The sequence below is a fragment of the Xiphias gladius genome, chromosome 10 (genome assembly GCF_016859285.1).
Source record: "Xiphias gladius isolate SHS-SW01 ecotype Sanya breed wild chromosome 10, ASM1685928v1, whole genome shotgun sequence".
Classification (NCBI taxonomy): Eukaryota; Metazoa; Chordata; class Actinopteri; order Istiophoriformes; family Xiphiidae; genus Xiphias; species Xiphias gladius.
The window spans coordinates 5,335,076-5,353,924 of record NC_053409.1 but is presented as its reverse complement, the minus strand read 5'-3'; the positions used below and the strand labels follow the sequence as shown (position 1 = coordinate 5,353,924).

At 38.4% G+C, this 18,849-nt stretch overlaps 1 protein-coding gene across 1 annotated transcript; it reads right to left on the bottom strand.

Moving 5' to 3' along the window:
- Positions 1-1,223: 1,223 nt before the first annotated feature.
- Positions 1,224-18,718, bottom strand: LOC120795434 (matrilin-3-like). The gene is made up of 11 exons (XM_040137364.1): positions 18,385-18,718; positions 15,357-16,061; positions 13,595-13,714; positions 12,930-13,049; positions 10,041-10,160; positions 5,156-5,275; positions 4,485-4,604; positions 3,944-4,063; positions 3,605-3,724; positions 1,573-1,674; positions 1,224-1,276 (listed from the first exon to the last, which is right to left on the bottom strand). The coding sequence occupies exons 1-11, from the start codon at positions 18,716-18,718 to the stop codon at positions 1,224-1,226; spliced, it is 2,034 nt and encodes a 677-aa protein (XP_039993298.1).
- Between the last annotated feature and the right edge of the window lie 131 nt (positions 18,719-18,849).

Below are 18,849 nucleotides of genomic sequence, written 5' to 3'. Positions count from 1 at the left end.
CTTACGCTAAAGATCCATATCATAGTTTTAGTCATACAGAATGTGGCTTGGTAAAAGGAAAAGTATAAAACACACAATACAAGAGATGGATCCATTGTTTCAAAATGTTTATTTTCCATACATGTGCAACTTTAATCCCAATGGAAAATATACAGAAAAGTTGTTTTCTAGTACAGAAGCACCAAAACATGTAATGCACATACCCGTCAGTTTACACAGAGGCCTGCACCACAAATACTCCTTTCCTCTTTATTATTTTACACGTTCCATGGATATGACAAAGTAGAAAATACCGTACATGAGTGTAGTGTATGAAGGAAATTACTGTACAGTGAAATACTTTGACTGGTTACAAAACTGAATTGATCTTAACTAAAAATCTCCCAGTTTCCAAACTTGCATTGAAAATAGTCTTTAATGGCCAGGACTGCTGCCAGAAACTTTGGTCCATGACTTGCCAAATGTGCAAAGTACTGAAGCAATCCAAGCTCCCTAAACAGTTTTTTCCCCTATCCCCCCAAAGCAATTGTACCTGTCTGCTACAAACAAAAAAATAATTACCAATCAATGTTGTGCAATAAAGCTGTTGTTCAAAGAAAAGGATTATCGTAATTCTGTGATTTAACACTGCCAGGGGCCAATTGGTTCAGGCTTTATTTTGGTCTTTTCTCTGCGTAATAATGCTGTAATCAGAGGGATAACAACAATGCTCTTGTTGCATAACAGATTAGTTGTTGTATTATGGTTATGGATGGAGTCTTTGTGTTCTACCAAGAACACTGAGCAAGAAATGCTCTCGGAGCAGTGAATACACAACAAGGATGCGGTACAACACATTTTTTTGAGAAGTTAGTGCTGCTACCTTTTCTACATATTCCTGCGTGAACCTGAACTCATTGGCTTAGACTGTTAGGAGGAAATGTTGCTTTTCCTTACAAATGCGCAGGTATATTTAAACAATTAAAGTAGTTATACCTGACTTTACTGTAAGAAGTAATAACAGAAAGTGTTGTTAATGCAGAAATGCAGGTTTATGATATTAAACCATAATGCTACCAGTATACTGCATGAGAAATCAATACCATGCAGACCTCTACCAAATCTTAGACACATAATAGACATGAAACATGAAGAGATTTTGAGAGTTACAGATGAGCTCTGCTGGTCAAGAAAAGTGGATACATTGCCAGTCCTAAACTTGTATCCTGATGGCATAGCCGTTCTTAATCCTGCTGCTGACGTTGAATCAGATTCACTTTGTTTGAAATTTCATCAAGTGAACGAACAGTCAAGGAAATAGATTTTTTTTTTAAAGTTGTAATGTTTACCAGTTCATCATGACACCAGACAATCATAAAAATATACAACTATAAATCAGCAGACTCAAAGTTTATATTCAAATTCAACTTATTGTAATCAAAAGCACTGGTGGGAAAAAATATCATTACAACTGTCCAAACTAGTGCCTAGTCTACTATTTTCAGAGACACAAAATGTAAATCAAATATTTCTATAATGTAATATTCACAATTAATCCTCCTAAGCCTCATCTTGTGAGATGCAAAAGGATATGTTTTCTGCTCAGCTCCTGAATGGTTGACTGTACTTTTTTCTGGAATGCAATCTGAGCTTCACACATGCAGGCATCTTGGGTTATTTCACTTCTCATTTCCTCTGAAAGAATGAGAAGAAATATGGAGAGAGCCTAAGTGTATGAGTGGTGTTTCACCATGTTTAGTGTAGCGTCTTCGTAATTCTAAATTTGGCTGCTTTGTAGAAAAACAACAACACAGCTCATCAGATGTTTCTCTTTGCAGATCGACAGTAGCAGGTAACATTTTTTTGAAACCCCCAAAGAGTCGATTTTGATGTTGTTTTAAACCAAAACAATATAGCAGGGATTATGTACAATCATGACTTTTCTTTTGTAAGTGAGATTAGAGAATATATTCAAAATTTTTCAGTGACTTCAACTAGTTAATCACAAATAGGAATGCTTATTCACGAAGGTCAGGTGTGGTTAGCATTAACTAGGATTTTAAGACACATGTTAATCATTCAATCAATATACTCACATACATGTAATATACCAAATCTCTGAAAAGAGACAATCACAACAAACAACAGGCAAATCAATCACAACCTTTTTTTTGTTTTTTACACCACAAATTCCAATGCCTTAGAGGTCTCTTTCTTTACACCAGGACAGCACACTATGTTCTATAAACTGAGCTTTAAATGGCTGGACCAGTAGAGGTGCTGAATTGCTTGTCGCTGGACACAGTAGCTCTGGTTGCTGTCGGCTACAGACTTTTCCACAACTGAAGAATGCAAAAAGAAAGACATAAAAGGTATAACTGTTAAAAATTAAAGTTACACATTGTAACGCTACATCTATAGAAATAGGTAAAACACGCTATCAGTGTTATAGGCTTGACCATGCTCCTACCTCACTAATTAACTGAAATTTACTTGTGGACATAGACAATAAGGAAGTTTTTTTTCTTTTCTGTGGAGGTTGGATCTATTTGCTGTGACTCAGTCTGCATTCACAAACTCTAAGGAATTTGTGTATGGTGACATGGTCACAGACCCGTGGACCTCTGGAAGAGAATTAGGGTTACAATCCTTAACCCTCATTCCATTTCACACACGGTGAACTTGAGCATCTCCACTGAGGTGTGAGGTGGTGTGTAACTAACTTCATTGCTACTTAGAGGGTTTTGCTGTAGCTGATGTCACCTACTCAAAAATGTCAAATGTAACCACACAAGCTGCCTGAGCTTTATGGAGACCATGAGAAATGTGATTGGTCTACTTGGGTGGCTTTGTGATTTCTGTTTCTGATAAGGTAGACAACATGAAACAAGCTGAAAAAGTCTATTTTTGGTAATGAGAAAACTCAACCGTGTGAATCATTGCGCACTCTAAAAACCTGACCTCTAGGGGCCTTGATAAGGTTCTCTCTGTAGAAGAAAAGACCATCATTCATTGATGTGTCAAAGTCACATTAGCTTTGTATATCATAAAAAAGGTTAGAATCATCCTGATTTCCTGACCACACATGCAAATTTCAATACTACTCTGTATAGAATATGGTCAAGCCTATAGACCTTTTTAGAGGGCAAAGCCTGTGCAAAATAAGACACAATATATACGAAATCTATATTGGATTGTGGATTAGTAGACAGCAAAAACAAATAAGAATTGGAAAACTGGCCTCTCACCTGAAATCATCTTGCAAAGTTTAGGATGGTTTGAGAATGGCTCTTATCAAGTCAAGCACATGGACCAACCCGTCTTTGATAAAGCCTCCTCAAGTATCATAGGGAAAGAACATTCAAGGAGCCCCTGTCCAGCTGTTGAAACCTTGGCTGATATAGTTGTTTGGAGGACTCATTATGCCACAACTCTTGGTAGGTTAGTGCCAGTCTGGCACATTTGCTCAGTCAGGCTGAGCTCAGTACTTGTTGCAATAGAAAATAATATTTTGAAGCTCAGGGTTTGGTAAAAAATGCTGGGCTATGAGAACATATACAATATAGACAACATAGGATTCAGTACAAGGACACCATTATGTATGTTGAAAAAAGCTAATTCTTACGTGAGCATGTTTTCTGGTCTGCATTCAACACATATCCCACTCGACACTTGCAGTTGTAAGAATCACCATTGTTGATACAAATATGCTGGCAGTTATGTCCCTGAGCACATGGATCCGAGCCTGAAAAAAGACACTTCCACATCTAACTGACTTGGTAACTCAGTCAACAAAGCCTTGGCTATTATCCCCATAATGTTCATAATGTTCTGCCAAACCATGACATGTAAATATGTAGCATAATACAAGTGCCTCAGTAGTTCTTGGAGCTCTTATAGAGTAACTGGTATAGAATAACACAAAACATCTTGAGAAAAATGTTGAAAGGATGAATTTTCTTACGTGAACATGTTTTCTTATCCACGTTCAGGACATATCCCACTCGACACTTGCAGATGTACGAGTTCCCATTGTTGACACATACGTGCTGGCAGTCATGTCCCTGGGCACATGCATCCAAACCTGAACCTGAAAAGAAAAGCTCACACCTCAGTGACTTAGTCTTATGACATTAAAAACAATGACATGACTTTTTGGAGAGCCTTTGGTCACAGTTCCCTTTAAAAGAAATGGATCCTTTTCACCCATACATTTCAACATGCCTAGTCTCCCATATCTCATTCAAACTGTTTCTTCATTCAATCTGAAGTATTGCACTGCTCAAATGAATGTGGAATGATGGAAAACGTGTTGATATATAGTGTGTCCACAAGACAGATTGCCTCATCAGTTCCTACTGTTCAGATGGAGGCTTTAAAATTTTGATGAACCAGTCCTGTTGAGACACTCTGAAACTCCAGAAGTGGTGCTTTGTGGAATATCTGAGATGCTGGATGACACCACGGACACCAAATATGTATAATGAAACAATTAATGTGCTTACGTGAGCATGTTTTCTGGTCTGCATTCAATACATATCCCGCTCGACACTTGCAGATATACGAGTCATCACTGTTGACACAAATGTGCTGGCAGTCATGTCCATGGGTACATGCATCTGAACCTGAAAAGAAACACTTCCACATCTGACTGACTTAGTCTATCAGTCAAGGACCCCTTTATCCATTGTGAACCCTATGACTATTGCCATTTGCTCCATTTCTCTCAATGTATCACAATGAGGTTGTTAAGAATGAGCTCAAGGACTGAGTTAAACATCCCAAATAAATTCAAACAACCAATTAAGCCGATACTTTTTTTAAAGTTTCAGTCTAGAAAATAACAGTGAGATCCTGAGAAAATCTGTTAGAAAGGTCCAAGTTCTTACGTGAGCATGTTTTGTTGTCATCATTCAACATATATCCCATTCGACACTTGCAGATGTACGATTCATCAGTGCTGACACATATATGTTGGCAGTCATGTCCTTGAACACATGTATCTGAACCTGAAAAGAAACACTCCCACATCTAACTACAACAATCAAAGAACCCTTAGTAAGTATTAGAACCTATGATGGGTTGTGGTCAATTGTGGTCAAGCACTTATAATAATGTATTTTGAAACCAACCCTAGACGTTTTAGCAGATCGAGAAGAAAGGTCTACGTTCTTACGTGAGCATGTTTTGTTATCTGGATTCAACACATATCCCACTTGACACTTGCAGATGTACGAGTCATCATTCTTTATACAAATGTGTTGGCACTCATGTCCAGGGGCACATGGCTCAGAACCTGAAAAGAGACATTGGCATCAAATGTCCACATGTGATATGCCATCTCATGACATCATACATGCAGGGATTGGACTCTTGCAGCCTCTGTCTGGCCATAACTCCTTGTACAATTGATGCTATGTGTCCCCCAAGTGTCCAACTTATTCAGGCTAACACAAACTTAGTGGAAGTCATGTTCATCACTCAGGTATCCAATTTTCAAAAGAGACAATCCACAGTTAAGTGTGAAAGAGCTCTTTATAATGGGTCACCAGTCTAGTTACAAAGTATTTAAATCATGGCCATCTAAACCATACCTCTGGGTCTATCAGACTGTTTAAAATAAAGTCACTATTGACAGTCCTAAACTATTAAGGGCAAACTACAAGAGCTGATACTTGCTTTATTAAATTTAGCTGTCAAACATCGTACTTTTAGGGCTGTAATAATACTACTGTTGGCGTTATTTAATCCTCCAGAAGAAAGCTTCTGAATGTAGTCAAGCACCTAGAGTAATGTCATTCGATGGGAACCCTGACACATTGCTCCAGGATACTGTATGTGTATGAAGTTAATAGGTGAACCTTTCTTGTTTTTCAGTTGTTTTACGTGAGCATGTATACTACACATATCCTTCATGACACATGCAGATGTAAGAACTGCCATTTTTGACACCAATATTCTTGCATTCATGTCTGATTTGCATGCATCCGAAACCTGAAAAAAAGCATGACCGACTTAGTGCAAATACATCTATCATGGATAATTTAGCCAGTTTTGGAGCTTGTAACAGGTCATCCTCCAACTTAAAATTTATGTTAGTCATGGCTATGTGCACAAGTCAAAGTCTCCATTCAAAATGAATTCACTACCAACTGCTCTAAACTATTTAGAACGACCTACATTTAATAGACCACAGCGCTTTCACCAGCTCTAGTTGTCCAGATAAACAATTTTTGGAGTTTCTGGCAAATCATAATCCTACAGAGATTTTTCAATCGTCCAATGGGTGGTTTCTGTCGTATTTTTTCAAGTATGTAAAATGCAGAGGTAATAAAATTCTGATTCTTAAGTGAGCATGTCTTCTGGTCTGGATTCAACATATATCCCTCATGACATTTGCTAAAGTAAGAATCACACTTTTTGACACAAATATTCCGGAAGTCCTGTTCCAGGGTACATGCATCCAAACTTGTAAAAGGACTTGCATCGCTAACTTCCATAGCTAACTTAGTCTAATGCCATTAGTTACATAACCCTTGGCCTGTTGCAGAGCTTTTGATGGTCCAGCAGTAATTAACATTCTTATGAGGGCTATGGGCATAACTTCTATTCAAGCACCTGCATATACAGTATGCATTTTTGTAATAATCCTCAGACACTGCACTAAAACATGCATCTCTTAAGGTCCAAATTTCTATGCTAGCATGTTTTCTAAAATGCAATCAATATGCCCCGCTCAACCATTCCGTTTACAGTTTATTTGACGGATATGTACTGCCTTTACTTCTATGTACATCAGCAATGTCCCAACTTACTGCTCATTCAAAGTAAATTCACCATTAACTGTACATTACTGTGCCTTACTACACCAATACCACAGGATTTTTTAAAAACTCCACCACAAAATTGCTTTTGTAGCATTTAGTCAAGTACCTCAAATACTGGAACTTGGTGGGACACCTGGCACCACGACACACATATGAAATACAGTGTATAAGTTAAATTCAGGTTCTTACGTGAGCATGTTTTCTGGTCTACATTTAACACATATCCCTCAGGACACATGCAAATGTAAGAATCGCCATTTTTCACACAAATATGCTGGCAGTCGTGTCCCTGGGTACATGCTTCTGAACCTGAAAAGAGACACATCCACAGCTAACATCCACAGCTAACTTAGTCACACCATGTTATGAAGTGCTTGGTGTAGCTTATGATTGGAAAAAAAATAAAAATAAAAAATGTATAAAATCCATGAAATATATGCCTCTTTCAACTTTAAATTAAGATAATGATGCATTGGTTTACGACAATAATGATTGTTGTCAACCACAGACACTACTAAGCCCAAGTTCTTTGGTGAGCGTGTTTTCTGGTCTGCATTCAACACATATCCCTCTCGACATTTGCAGAGATACGAGTCATTATTGTCAAAGCAAATATGTTGACATTCGTGTCTGTGGGCACATGAATCTGAGCCTGAAATGAGACACTTATTCTTGTAGCTCACTTGCTGAATGAAATGAATTGTATCTTTCAAATACCATTTAGCCTGTAGGGCTTTTAATGAGCTACCATTCCATTCACAATTTAAGTCATGACCACATACTCCATACTTCTAGGTGCATTAATCCCAGTATCCCAACTTCCTGCTCATTCAAAATAAATAGTCTGTTCTAAACATTTTGAACAACTTACATGTTATTGTGTGTGTGTCAACAGCCAAATGTTTCACCAGCTCTTGTTGTCAGAATAAAATTTTGGGAACTGTAAACACCATTATTTCAAGTATTTTAATGTACCAGAGAATGGGCTCCCAAATATTTAAATAAGTATTTTTTGAGGGACCCAAGACACTGAACCCTGACAAGCATATAAAATATATAGGTACATTTCTCGTTCTTACGTGATCATGTTTTTTGGTCTGTATTCAACACATATCCCACATGACACTTGCAAAGGTAACAATCACCATTTTTGACAATGTGTTGGCAATCATGTCCTTGGTCCCATGTATCCAAACCTTTTTCTGCCTTTATCTAAGCATGTTCACTTTTCAGCTTTGAAAACCAGTGACGCTGCACTAAGACATAAGTATCATAAGGTCAAATTTTTACACAAGCATGTTTTTTGGTCTGCATTTAACACATATCCAATTTGGAGTTGTAAGAATCCTCATTGTTTTCACAAATGTGCTGGCAATCATGTCCATGGGCACATGGATCAAATTCTGAAAAGAGACAGGTCCACATGTAGCTGACATCTCATTACATCACTCAAGGTGAGTAAGGACTGTTGGAGCCTCTGTCTGACCATTGTTCCTTTACTACTTTAATTACACGCTTCATTTATCTTTTTGTGTCAATCAATCGCCCAAATCGCAGTTATTCAGGCTGAGCTCTACATGTGACTGTGTGAAAGTGCTCAGAGAAAACTGTATTATTAGTCACAAGAGGCACGAAGAAAGTCTTTCTTTCCAAAATACCTTTTTCAGAAAAACCCATGAGTCCACATTATTTTACAGCATGCATTGTGGTCGATCAATTTGACAATACACTCTAAATTTACTGAGAAGATAAAGGTGCTTACGTGAGCATGTTTTCTTGTCAGCATTAAAAAAATATCCCAAATTGCATTCGCAGATGTAAGAATCATCAGTGTTTACACAAATATGCTGACAGTCATGGCCCTGGGCACATGAACCTGAAAACAGACACTCCAACATGTAACACACTCAAATCTCAATCTAATTACATCAGTCAAACACATTATGTTTGACTTTAATGGGCCATCAATTTTTTTTAAATAACTCTGTTTCTCAATAATAACTATCTTCTCAAACTCTCTCTCTCTGCAACAATCTGAGTTTCCCAATTGTGTGCTTTTTCAAATAAATTCGATATTGACTTCTGCACACTTAGTCCAAAAAAAGTTCCTTAGAAGCTCTTGCTGTTTTAAAGCTGTTTTGGCAAACAAAACTGTAGGTAATCTTCAGTTTTCCAAAGACTGGATTTTACTCAAGTACCAACAAGATGGACCAAGAGATGGACATGAAATCTAGTGGTAAGGGTTCTTACGTGAGCATGTTTTCTTGTCTGCATTCAACATATATCCTTCGCGACACATACAGAGGTAAGAATCCTCATTTTTGACACAAATATGCTGGCAGTCATGTCCCTGGACACATGTATCCAAATCTGAAAAGAGACACACCTACATGTAACTGATTGTATCTGAGTTCAACAACTAGTTGCGGCACACTACTCAGGGCACATTATAAAAATAGTCACAAAAGCTGACCTGTACCTGACCAAGACATAATTCAAGCTGAACTGAGCATTCACCTCCCACTTTCCAGAATAAACCAAATCCAATCAGGAACCACCACAACTGAAACTGGAGCCAGTGTGTTAATGTCTTCTATGATGGCTCAAAGAAAATTTTAACAATACCAAAAGACTGTGAAAACCACAACTTTCCTGTTGATAGAAAATGATTTCACCTATGTCCAAGTCAAGGTTTTTCTACAGATTTTGTTTCAGTACTTCAAAAAATATAATAAACATAATTTGAAGAAAATCTGTGCCAACATCCAAATATTGAGTTTACTAGAAAGGTCCAGGTTCCTCTGTGAGCATGTTTTCTGGTCTGCATTCAACACATATGCAGAAAACATATATGTTGAACATGTATTGAAAACATATCTCATTCTACATTTGTGGATGTAAAAAATCATTAGTGCTGACACAAATATGTTGTCAGTCACGTCCCTGGGAAAATGCTTCCAAACCTGACAAGAAAATATTAATTAACATGAAGCTCTTATTGTGGTCATTATGGAGCTTTTGATTGGCAATTATTAATGTTCCAGTTCATATAAAATAAAGCATCTCCTGTTTAGTCAAGCAAAACAGGGTGCACAGCACAAGGTGATTGACCAGCTCTTGAACGTTGCAGCTGTACTTAGAAAACTTTAATTATTTAAAGCTTTGAAGCCATAAAAATATTTATAGCTTCAAAAACCAAACAGAAAATTTTATCAGACATATTTGTGTTCTTACGTGAGCATGTTTTCTGGTCTGCATTCAACACATATCCCGCTTGACACTTGCAGATGTACGAGTCATCACTGTTTACACAAATGTGCTGGCAATCATGTCCACGGGCACATGAATCAGAACCTGAAAAGATACACTCCCACAGCTGACAACTTAGTCTAATCAAACAAGTCAAGAAGCCAAGGGTTAATTGTATTTCATCGACACACACATATCACTCTTACTGAGCTCAGTAAGATTGGTGGGTGACTTTTGGTTGACTAGTGGCTGTTCTAACACTGCAATGCACAGGGCCACCCTTGTTTAGCCTTGGCTGACTATCATCCTTCTCAAACTAGCAAGGGTAGTTAGGGTGAAGCAATAATTCTAGCTACCTCACTTGACAGTGATAGTCAGTCAAGCGTGTGACTTGGAGAAAGGATCCACTTGTCCTTTCACCTTCTGCTTAAGCACTTTGCCCATGGAAAGTGTAAAGAGTAGCAGCCTGGACCCAGTGGAGGGTTTAGAGGCTTTTGAATGGGTGGAAAAGACTGGGGCACAGATTCAAAGAAGAGGGCACATTTGGAAATTAATAAAAATATGTCCAGACTCAAATTTAAAGATCTAGTTTTTGGCAATAATAAACTGTATAATAGTTATAGTTAGATACATAGGTATTTGGACAGTGACACAATTTTTGTAATTGTGCCTCTGTTCACCACTACAATTGGTTTGAAATGAAGCCATCAAGATGTGATTGAAGTGTAGACTTTCAGCAAGGGGTTTAACAGATTTATGGTATTAACTGTTTAGGAATTATAGCCATTTTCATACATAGTACCTAATTTTCAGAGGCTCAAAACTAATTGGACAGTTGACTGACTATTAGATTCATGGCCATGCATTGCCTGTTCCCTTATTTCATGACAAACTAATCAGATAAAAGGTCTTAAATTGATTCCAAGTGTTGAATTTGCATTCGGTAGCTGTTCATGGGAACTCTCATTATGTGGTCCAACGAGGTGTTGATGCATAATGGAGGCCATCAATAGGCTGAAAAAACAAATCAAATCCATCAGACAGATAGCAGAAACTTTAGGAGTGGTCAAATCAACAATTTGGTACATTCTTAAAAAGAAGGAATGGACCGGCGAGCTCAACAACACCAAAAGGCCTGGAAGACCACAGAAGACAATTAAAGTGGATGATCGCAGAATTCTTTCCTTGCTGAAGAAAAACCCCTTCACAACATCTAAACAGGTCAAGAACAATCTCAAGGAGATAGGCGTATCATTGTCAAAGTCTACAATGAAGAGACGCCTTCATGAATTTAAATACAGAGGGTTTACTACAAGGTGCAAACCACTGGTAACACTCAAGAACATAAAGGCCAAATTAGACAGAAAACATTTTAAAAAACCCAGTTCTGGAACAGAATTCTTTGGACAAAAGAAATCAAGATTAACTTGTTCCAGAATGATGGGAAGAGAAGAGTATGGAGAAGGAAAGGAATGGCTCAGCATACCACATCATCTGCCAAACATGGTGGAGGCAGTGTTATGGCACAGGCATGTAAGGCTGCCAATGGAACTTGGTCACTGGTGTTTATTCATGATGTGACTGCTGATAGAAGTAGCAGGATGAATTCTGAAGTGTATATGGCTATTGTATCTGCTCAGATTCAGCTAAATGCTGCAAAACCAATAGGACGGTGCTTCATAGTAATGATGGATAATGACCCAAAATAGACTGTTAAAGCAACCCAAGAGCTTCCTAAGGCAAAAAAATGAATATTCTTCAATGGCCAAGTTAGTCACCTGATCTCACCCCAATTGAGCGCACTTTTCACCTACTGAAGACGAAACTGAAAGTAAAAAGATCCCCACATAAGCAGCAACTGAAGGCGGCTGCAGTAAAGGTCTGGCAAAGCATCTCAAGGGACTAAACTCAGCATTTGGTGATATCCATGGGTTCAAGACGTCAGGCAGCCATTGACTGCAAAGGATTTTCATCCAAGTATTAAAAATAATTCTTATATTTATAATTATGTTACTTTGTCCAATTACTTTTGAGCTTCTGAAAAAGACGGACTATGTATAAAAATGGCAGTAATTCCTAAACGTTTCATACGATATTTTTGTTAAACCCCTTGAATTAAAGCTGAAAGTCTACACTTCAATCACACCTGATGGCTTTGTTTCAAATCCATTTTGGTGGTGTACAGAAGCAAAATTATGAAATTATGTACCTAACTGTATATCGTTTATTCAGTGCAATAAGTGAATCCAAAATAAAAGCCTTTAAATATTCTAACATGAAATAACATCAGTAAGTAGCTACTGTTGTCAGTCTGTGTCTCTTTGCAGTTGTTTTTATGGCAATCTATCCTATAGTTGGCAAGACAGTTCACTCAAAACCAAAAAGTTCAACTTCATACTGGTGCTAGACAAAAAGTAAGGGGATCACCAAAGTCATTCAGATAAATCATTTGGGGGCCCTGGATGTCTTTCATGGCAATTCAAAAGTTGCAATGTTGATATATCAGTCTGGACCAAGTTGCACTGATGATATTGCCATGGCTATGGTTAGCACACATCTCTTAACTTGAAGATTGTAGGTTCAAAACCTATTTCCTATTGCCTGTGTAAAGCTTTGTTATCTAGAAACAAGAATAGCACTGATATTATTTAAAGTAATTTTATCTTGTTTTAAGAATTAGCTGGACATCTGGATAAGATTTAAGAAATCTTATCAAGTGAAAATCACTGGCAGCCAAATTTGCTTGTAACAAGCAAAGGAAATCTCATATCAAAAATGTTTTCACTTAAATTTGATAGGAAATGTAGTGTGACAACCATTGTATTTGTCACAAAAGCCAAAATTCAAATCCATTAAGAAAATTCATGTTCTTACTTGAGCATGTTTTCTGGTCTACATTCAATAAATATCCCACCTGACACTTGCAGGTATATGAGTCACCACTGTTGACACAAATATGTTGGCAGGTATGTCCCTGGGCACATGCATCCCAACCTGAAAAGAAACACTCACATCTCCCCACATCTGACTTGCAGAGTATTCACTCTAGAGCTAACAGTTAAGGAGGCTTTTGTGCACCCATTACTTTTACAATTTTTGCCTCTCATCATTCCAGGCCTTCATCATGTCCTCCTTATATAATTTGTACTGAATAGTGTGCCCTAGTCTATTTAGGGCAACCCAAAACACTGGTAACAAGAGATGGTATGCAGTGTGGCCACAGTATGAAATGCCTCATTAACTGATGTTCAAAAGGAGCTTCAAAAGCTTATGAACTTGTAATTCCAAGGTTCTCTGTAAATTCTTATTTAAATATTTTATAAGTTAGACATATCTATGTCTAATGAAGCTTTTCCCATCCAATCCTAAATCAATGCTTAAGGAAAATTCTGTCAAAATATAACTTTTAGTTATGTTTAACCTTTTCTGCAGTGGTTTTCAGATGATGAATCATGCAAAAAATAAAACAAAAAAAAAAAGGTATTTTGGGACACTACTACAAGGAAAAAAACATTGCAAAAAAAGATAGAGATTCTTACGTGAGCATGTTTTCTGGTCCGGGTTCAAGATGTAGCCCGAGTTACACTTGCAGTTGTATGAGTTGCCATTGCTGACACAAATGTGCTGGCAATCGTGTCCCAGAACACATGCATCCAAACCTGAAAAGAAACATTCCAATGTCTGATTCGCTTGAGTTTAGCCAAATCAATATTTTTTGTTATAGGAATATTAGTAAGTTGTAAGTATACATTCATTAATTGTGCAAATTGTATTTTATATACTCAAATGTAGATTAGTTTGCTTGATCTCTGTGCTACAACAATGGGGATGTTATAGTGATTTTATTTCATTGTTTCAATTCCTGCGTTATTTGTGAAGGAAGAGATTTAGTCATTTATCACTTTTAAATGTTATACTGGCTTTTGAATTTAAGTCATCTGAATAACCATCCATCTTCATTTTCTAACAGAAAAATTACATACAGTACAGACCATGCAAACATGAAATCGAATGCATGCAACACTCTTTCACAATAACTCCATGTCTTTAGTAGTGATGTCACTGTTGTGGTTAACAGAAGTTGGTCTCAGTGAAACAGAGGTTGATTGAACTCACCCCTCAGGTTCAAGCTGTCATTCAAGAGCAAGGTTTTGTATTTGAGTGACTGGAAGCTAGTCATGATTTTTAAAATGGTGTGTGGTTGACACCAGGGAGAATATTACATGAAAATTGGAAGTTGGAAGGAGAAATGTAGATATTGACATTTTTTTCAAATCCATTCTTTACTTGAGTAAAATTACTCAAAATGGAGCCCCCAAAAGGTCATGGTGGGAATTTGTTTTTCTGAAATATTTTTGCATTCGGGAATGCAAAAAGAGTGCAAAAGAGTGTGTTCAGTAGCAAGACATTGCACCAAGCCAAGAATTAGTCTTGCACATAACTCCTCTAAAACCAAAAATTGTTGTTTTTACACTTAATTTTTTGTATGGCTTGAACAAATTAGGTATAGCATGTAAACTATTAAGCTTTAAAAAGAACAGAAATGAGAGTGGTATCGATCTTTCTCATCCAACTTCCCTGTTAGAAAGCTAATAAGATTTCTATTGCCATTTTCTTTTAGTTAGAATATCTAAAGATAACATAATGTTTATGCATGCATTCAGAAGCTAATTTTAGCAATTATAAAAATTAAAGTTTTCTTAAATAAAATTTCTTATTACATAAAATTTTCCATTCAACTATATTTTAGTCATATTTAGCGCCCGCTAAATTAGTTTCTGCCCCACAGGATAAGTGGCCATTAATGTTGGCAGAATCCCAAATTGGGGACCTGGGCAGCACCTGGAGCACAACCTTAGGTAAGTGAGTAGGGCACACGGCATGAGGCACAAGATACAGCGCAGAGTGCAAAGAGCAGTGTGCTCCCTGTGAAGAGTATAGGCAGTATCATTTTAGGTCTCAACCATTTTAAACTGTTCAAGAGATTGTGCTCCTAGTCAGCAGATCAACCAGTGATCAGAGGTTTGTCTTCTTCTTTAAGTTGGTTAGTATATGAATTATTGTATATTTTTAATGCTGACTGCATTAATACTAAACAATTTATTCACCATCTGCATTGCAGCAGTTAGTAAACACCATTTGGTGGAAAATGCAAACACAGCAAGTGGTGGTAAATCACTAGTTACCTTGCCCTTTTTCTTAAAGACCAAAGGAGAGGACAGTTCACTTGAGAATGAAGATTCCCTCTGTGGTGCTGCCCATATAATCACAGGTAAATTCAAAAAGATGGATCTGACATACCGTTGTTTCCTTTATCGTCATTTTCATTATTTATTCCATTACCGTCTTTCCTGCCATCTAGGCCTAGTCCATAATCATCAATTCCACCATTTAATGGAATATCCGCACTCCCATTATCATCATCCTTACCACACAAGGTTTCCCTAAATTTGGAAGTGAGCTTCTCTATAACACCATAGGTCTCTACATAGAAGACATGGTCATCATGGGGGTGGCTGGCCATGAGGCGGAGGGACATCTTATCAGCTCTGTCTACTCCCACCGCGTAGATCTCAATCCCAGCTGCACGGGCTGCTGCTGACACATCCTCCACCTTGTCCTGGGGCCTCCCGTCCGTCACTACGATGGCTACTTTGGCAATGTTCATGGAACTAACCCGGGCCCCTGCCTCTACAGTGAATGCCTTCTCCATTGCAGTCTTAATGGCCATGCCTGTCATGGTGCCTGAAGCGAGGGGCTTGACATGGGCCAATGCCTGCTTCAGGGCAGACTTGTCAGAATACGTCTTCAGTAGAAACTCAAGCTGCACTGTGCTGGCATAATTGACGAGGCCTACTCGTGTGGCATCGGACCCGATCTCCAAGCTGTCCACCATGTTCTGCAGGAACTCCTTGGCCTTCTCAAACTCAGCAGGACGTACACTGCGGGAGCTGTCTATGATAAAGACCAGGTCTATAGGCTGATTTCTGCAGTTGGATCTTGTTGCTGTAAAAAATAAATCAATGTTTTAATAAATGGATTTAAAAGTGTATTTTTCAATGTATTTGTATTGAAGGTACTATATATATAAACTGTTACTTTTGAGAAATGAAATCTCCTGCTCTTCTCCTATAGCCTGCATTCACACAGTTAAGTTGTTCTCACAATGGCTACATGCATCAAGCTCTGAAGCTACACCATAGCTGAAGTGTGCCTCAAAAATCTAACTACACTCTGAGGTTATGGAGGCTACAGTGATACCACATGGGGATCGCAAGAACTGCGATTGGTTAGTATAGGTTTCTTGCTGGTGGAGATCGTTCAGAGAGGATACAACATGAGCAAATCTGAAAAAAAAATCACCCAGTGATTTACTCATTTTCTGTAACACACATCACAAAAAGACATTTCCAAGAGCAAACCTTCGGTTCACCGCAGATCCCAGCTCTCTATCACAGTGGATGAAACATACAGTAAATACTGAGTCTGGAAGGAGTAGTTCCATGATGAAACAAGGCAAACCAACAAAACAATGAAAACACAGTCACTGGGGGTTTTATAATTTAAGCATGATATGGCCTGATCATGCATGATAAACCCCTTTAGTCTGACACTGAACTATAAACTAGAACCTGTGGTAGACAGGCATGTACACACCCGTTAACCCTTTGCATCAACGATAAATCTGGTTTAAAGAACACACATTTCTTCCACTGTCTGCCTAGTTGGTCAATTCATCAAAGAGTTGTTTTTTTTTATTATTAATTGGGAAAAAAAGATAGTGTACCAGATGTTAATAGATCAATGATAGATACTAAAATAAATAAGTAACATTACAGCCAAAATCTTACCTCACAAACAGCTTAATGATAATCAGCGCTTATGATTTGACTGACTCTTCAAAAGCTAGAAGTAAAAGATACAGTCCCTGAAATGATTATGGCTACGATTTCCAACAGTACCCCCACATCCCTAGATTTCTTTCCTGCTCAGTGTTAATCACCTTAAACTCTAAATCTCCCTCTCACCTTAAACAGTGAGAAAGAAATTCAGGCACTTGAGGGGGACTCCGACAAAATCAGGGCATGTACCTTCAATGTATCTTTCCTTCAAAACACATCCTTATCAACCTTTTCTCCAGCCAACAAATACCATTAAAACCTTAAAAAGAAAGAATATTCTGAGCAGCATAGCTCAATATTAAGTGGCAACTAAAGTTCATTGAGACAGATCGAGTTTTGGCCAGAGATTAAAATTGGCTGAGGCATCACCATGTTCCGTAAGATCTGATTTTCAACTTAAATATCAGTGGACTTTTATCGTTTTCTTACATCAGAAAAAAAGTAATGTTTGCAACCCAATAACTGAGAAAAATACAGTATGTTAGTGGCTTTTAATTTCAATTATATGTACGAATTTTACACGCGCCAAGAAAGACAGTCCACAACTCCATAGCTGATTTTTGGGGGGAGTTAAGTGAGAGTGTTTTGGCTATGGCTACCTGCACCGGTTCTGATTTATGCAGGAGAGCCCCTGAATCTTTAGCAGGCTGCCAGGATGCAAATGGTGCAGCACTCTGTTGCAGCTGTGAGGGCGCCTTGCTTTTCCCTGGCGGCGGGTGATGGGCAGGCTGAGAGCGATAAAAACCTGGAACTACTGCCGCCGACTTTGCCAAGGGAAAGGGAACGGCAGGTGGAAAAAAACATTAGAGCAGTGGTTACTACGGCTTAAGGCAAGTAAACTAAGATGCCACACGGCAGGCATGCAGTTAGCTTGATAACACTTTCCGACAGGCGATCTTTGAAAACCCAAAGGGTGATTCGGCAACACTTACCTTCTGTTCTGAAGATATTGCCGGATGAAACAATATTCCATTTACTTCATGATAATTTTTTTTTTGTTTGTTTGTTTTTTTTTAAGTTCGGCCACTGCATTTCTTACACTAAACACGTCTGGAAATGACGTAACACAAAATGTAAAAGTTTTATCATTATTGATGTTATATTGATATTACATTGTATTAGTTTATATTTATACTTTCATACCAAATAACATCTTTGCATTTTCTTGTCTCAGATGTCATTTCCGGCTACCCTGTATATTAAATAGGCTGTATTTGAGAGAAACGGGTTACAAATCCTTGAGGCATGCGCTGGATGTAATATTTTTTTTCTCCAGATGTAGAGTGTCTGATGATACCTTTAAAACAGCTGCTAAATCGTAGGATATTTATTTTTTTGGCTCTGTGACTGGGATGTAATGGTGATGAATGCGAGGCAGAAAACAAAGAAAGACCTTACAGCGTACGCAAACCATAACATGTACCAACCTCCAGTGTCAACTCTCCGTCGCTCCTGGGTCAGGTAGTTGTTGGCACCTGGCCGGGCTCTCTGCTGCTGCTGGAAGCCCCGGGCAGCGTAATCACGCAGCTGGACCTCTTGAAAACTCTCAGCACTTTGTACTTCGTCGGAGGCTTGTTCAACAGATCGGGCATCCTCCGGGCGCTGGTAGGCCCTCGGGGGGACTTGCGGGGACACTCGTGGGATCACAGGACCAACTGAGCGAATCTGTCGCTGCTGTGGCCGAAGCTGGGGGACAGTTCCGAGAGTTCCCGATGCCAGAATGCCAACGAAGCACACCAGATCCCACATTAATGGAGTCATGTTGCCTGCACACACTTTTCCGTCCCTCTCTGGTTGCCCTCTGGGTCTCCAGCACCACAGCCGAATGTAGGCTACTTATACGTGCCTATTCACGGCCCACAAGGCGTGGGGAACAAGAGGCCCAATCCAGA

What these genes read in the sequence shown, in the direction of transcription:
- LOC120795434 (XM_040137364.1), bottom strand. Translation starts at nt 18,718, where the DNA reads ATGACTCCATTAATGTGGGATCTGGTGTGCTTCGTTGGCATTCTGGCA. An exon ending in ACGGAGAGTTGACACTGGAG is followed by an intron (nt 16,062 to 18,384) that starts GTTGGTACATGT and finishes TATTTTTTACAG; the next exon opens with CAACAAGATCCAACTGCAGA. An exon ending in AGACCAGAAAACATGCTCAC is followed by an intron (nt 5,276 to 10,040) that starts GTAAGAACACAA and finishes GTCTCTTTTCAG; the next exon opens with GTTCTGAGCCATGTGCCCCT.